This window comes from Triticum urartu, chromosome 3 (assembly GCF_003073215.2).
Source record: "Triticum urartu cultivar G1812 chromosome 3, Tu2.1, whole genome shotgun sequence".
In the NCBI taxonomy this organism is placed as follows: Eukaryota; Viridiplantae; Streptophyta; class Magnoliopsida; order Poales; family Poaceae; genus Triticum; species Triticum urartu.
The window spans coordinates 725,637,620-725,640,815 of record NC_053024.1 but is presented as its reverse complement, the minus strand read 5'-3'; the positions used below and the strand labels follow the sequence as shown (position 1 = coordinate 725,640,815).

The following is a 3,196-nucleotide window of genomic DNA, read 5'->3' as shown; positions in this document are numbered from 1 at the left end:
AACTTTCAAGCATACAACGCCACCAAGCTCAAAAGCTCTGCTGACTCACACCAAAAGAATCCATTCTTCATCTGAATGAATGAATGAATGAATGAATAATTGCGGTGAGAGACAAGGGCAAGAAGCCCTCTTAGTCAGCCCTCTTAGTCATGGTCAATGCAGGAAACTCAGGATTGGTGGTAGTCGATCAAAACAACAGTGAAAATAAGCAAATCAAGCCAGAGATATGCATGCATGTCTAGATTTAGTTTCCCAGGGAACAAACAATCTTTGTGCACAAATACAAAAGTGTTCCATTCTTCAAATAGTTGCCACACAAGCATTCTAATCTTGGAGGATACCTTCCAACTAGTTTAGTTTTTCAGGAAGTTCCCCTAACCAGCAGGGAGTGTACAGGAAAGACTCTTGTACCTGTGTATGCCAGTAAGTGTCGGGCCCATCCACATACAATTCTGGAAAAAGCTTGCCTAAATCTTGAAGCTTTGAGCTCGGCAAATGATAGGCTAGCACTCTGTCCCACAGAGTCACGAACACAACCTCTTTGAAAGGATGGAATCCAAGGAAACATGTACCAGTTCTCCCGCAGCTACTTCCAGGTTCAAGTACATTATCATTATCCGAGTCCCACTCAAATTTCCCTTGTTTCACTATTGCTTCAAATTTCTCCTTTTCCACTGCTTCCCTGTTGTCCTCCACAACAGAATCATCTTCATCAGCATGTTCATCATAGTCAAATTGTTGTAGGATCCAAGGTCCATCACATGGGTTGCCATAGTCAATATTTGGCTGGACGGGGAAAATATCTTTGTCATGCTTCAAAACCCACTCGTTCAAGTCGTTAAGGAACCAAACCTGAAGGTGGGACTTATGTGACGTGATTCTTGATGCACAATATATCCCCTTGGTTGATTTTCCTAGGTAAAACTGTTGATCACCTTGTGAATCGTCTAGGGACAATCTTGTTGGCAGTCTTATTACTCGATAACTGTTGTCTGACAGTGATATTCTGCAAGAACAAAAATTGGAAAATATTTCTCAAAACCAAAACCAGAATAACATATATATGGTGCTCAAGGAGTTGACCGAGTTGGTAATACTATACACTACCTCAAAATAAAACAGTTTTCGCAACATATATAGAGTGATCCTCTCCAGTAGACAGACTGACGTTCATTGCAATCCAGTCTGACCCCAACCAAGCCAGGTACCGTCCCTGCAGCTTCTCCATCCCCATAAAATGTCTTCTTCTCCCATGAACCAATCTTGGATGAAAACACAGGAAGGATCAATGTGGACGGTGGCCATTCAAATTCCTCACATTCTTCCATGAAAGAAATTTCGGGCATTATGAGCAAGTCAAAATGGTTGGGCGACAGCATGGGGTCAAACACGAGGTACCGGGATTTCCAAAAATGCTTGATTGAAGGTGCAGGTTTGGGCGGGTCCGGGGCCGGGGGCAGGGGCGCCCACTGCTGCGTCGCAGGGTTGACCACGCAGTGGTGGAGCAAGAGGAGGCCATTGCAATGATCAAGCACGTAGGGAACAGGCTGAAAATCATAGTCTGGATGGCAAGCATCCAAGGTGTAGCCGAGCCGGCCGGAGACGGCTGCGCCCGTCGTGGGGCGGGAAAGGAACTGCGTAGCCGACCGTAGTTCGAAGAAGTTGAGGAAGATGCCGCCCAGCTTGAGAGGGAGGAGGTCCGCGCGCAGCAGGCGGTGGCCGTCGACGACGCGGCGCAACGTCTTGCAGACGCGGCGGGACGCTGCGAGGTCGCGTGGCGCGAGGCGGCGGAGGACGTCCGCCACCGCGTCGTCAGACAGCGACGGGGCCTGGCCCATCGCCGTACTCAGATCCGGCGCCTGGGCGAGAAGCGGGGCCGCGGCGGCAGATGGCAGACCACCAGGACGGAGCCGAAGGGGAGCAGCAGTCAGCGGGGCGGGGGATCGGCGAACGGCGGAGGGGAGCCGCCGTCGCCGTGGAAGGGGAAGGTGGGGAGAGAATGGGATCGGGAGGCAAGAACTAGGGTTCCAACAAGGAGAAGGCACCACCGTTTGGGAGCCCAGAAATGGATATTGGCATTGGGCTTCCCCAACGTCGACTCGAAGCGCAAAACTGGCCCGTTCACGCTAACAGCCGCGCAGACCCTTTTTCAATTTGTCTCCAGAAAAAAAGAGAGCCCGTTTTCAATAGGGAAACGTTGGCAACGGCCATGGGATGTGGTGCCGCAACCAACAACAGGTTCTGCTGGAAGCGGCCTAGCACGGTGCTGGAACTGGTCTAGCACCATGCTGCAAACAGCAATTATTCTTGATGGAACCAGCCTGGCGCGGTGCTGCAACCAGCAATCATTCTTTCTGGAACCAGCCGAGCGGCGGTGCCGGAAGCGAACGCCCGAAAAGCTGGAACCACGTTTACGGCGTGCTGGAACCAAACAATAAAGTGCTACCTTGGTCTAAAGGGATGGTACTGTTGACCGACGAATCGTGTTGGAACTTGCAACCGGCAACCCATGATGCTACCACTGACATGCCGAGGTGCTATAACGACGCGACGAGGTGTTGGCCACTCAACAGGCAACCCATGGCCACTTGCCAGCACCTGATCCGCGCACTCTGCCCACAAACACAACGTCCCCCACCGGCAGGGCCTCCACCCTACATCCAGACAATCCGAAGATCATCCAGACGTAGCGGCTTTGCCCCAACGCGCAAACCCCCACCAACGACAGAGCCACCAGTGACTGCCTAGCCCCGAGCGTCGCCAGATCTGAGACCATGATGCACTGAGCCAAACTACCAAATGGCAACGTACATGTCTAAAAGAATGGGTGTGCCGTGTTCAAAGCCTGAGTTTGCCTAATTCGGTGAACTCCTGCAATGGCAAGTTTTAAAGTCATGAACCAAATAGCAGTTTGGTTTCAAGTCAACATATTGGTGGACGTGAACAAGATTTGGATTTGTTCATGGATGTTTAAGCCCACTGTAGGAAAAACAAATCACTTGTACGTGTAAATTGTTGGTAAACTCCCATACAAATGTTGAATATCTCCCCCATGTTCAGTAGTCACAATACAAATGCAACAGAATTAATTTTGTGACGAGATACATAAACAGCTCCCTACTATCAGAAAGGAGGAAAAAGGATACATATCATCTACTCCCTCTGTTTCTAAATATAAGCCATTTTAGAGATTTTA

At 49.9% G+C, this 3,196-nt stretch overlaps 1 protein-coding gene across 1 annotated transcript; it reads right to left on the bottom strand.

Moving 5' to 3' along the window:
* Positions 1–223: 223 nt before the first annotated feature.
* Positions 224–2,079, bottom strand: LOC125549460. The gene is made up of 2 exons (XM_048712866.1): positions 1,108–2,079; positions 224–1,006 (listed from the first exon to the last, which is right to left on the bottom strand). The coding sequence occupies exons 1-2, from the start codon at positions 1,836–1,838 to the stop codon at positions 349–351; spliced, it is 1,389 nt and encodes a 462-aa protein (XP_048568823.1). The 5' UTR covers positions 1,839–2,079; the 3' UTR covers positions 224–348.
* Positions 2,080–3,196: the final 1,117 nt, after the last annotated feature.

Bases quoted from the DNA above. Each gene is read 5' to 3' on its own strand.
- LOC125549460 (XM_048712866.1), bottom strand. From the start codon at position 1,838: ATGGGCCAGGCCCCGTCGCTGTCTGACGACGCGGTGGCGGACGTCCTC. The intron at 1,007-1,107 runs GTAGTGTATAGT...TTGTTCTTGCAG, and splicing joins GAAAACTGTTTTATTTTGAG to AATATCACTGTCAGACAACA.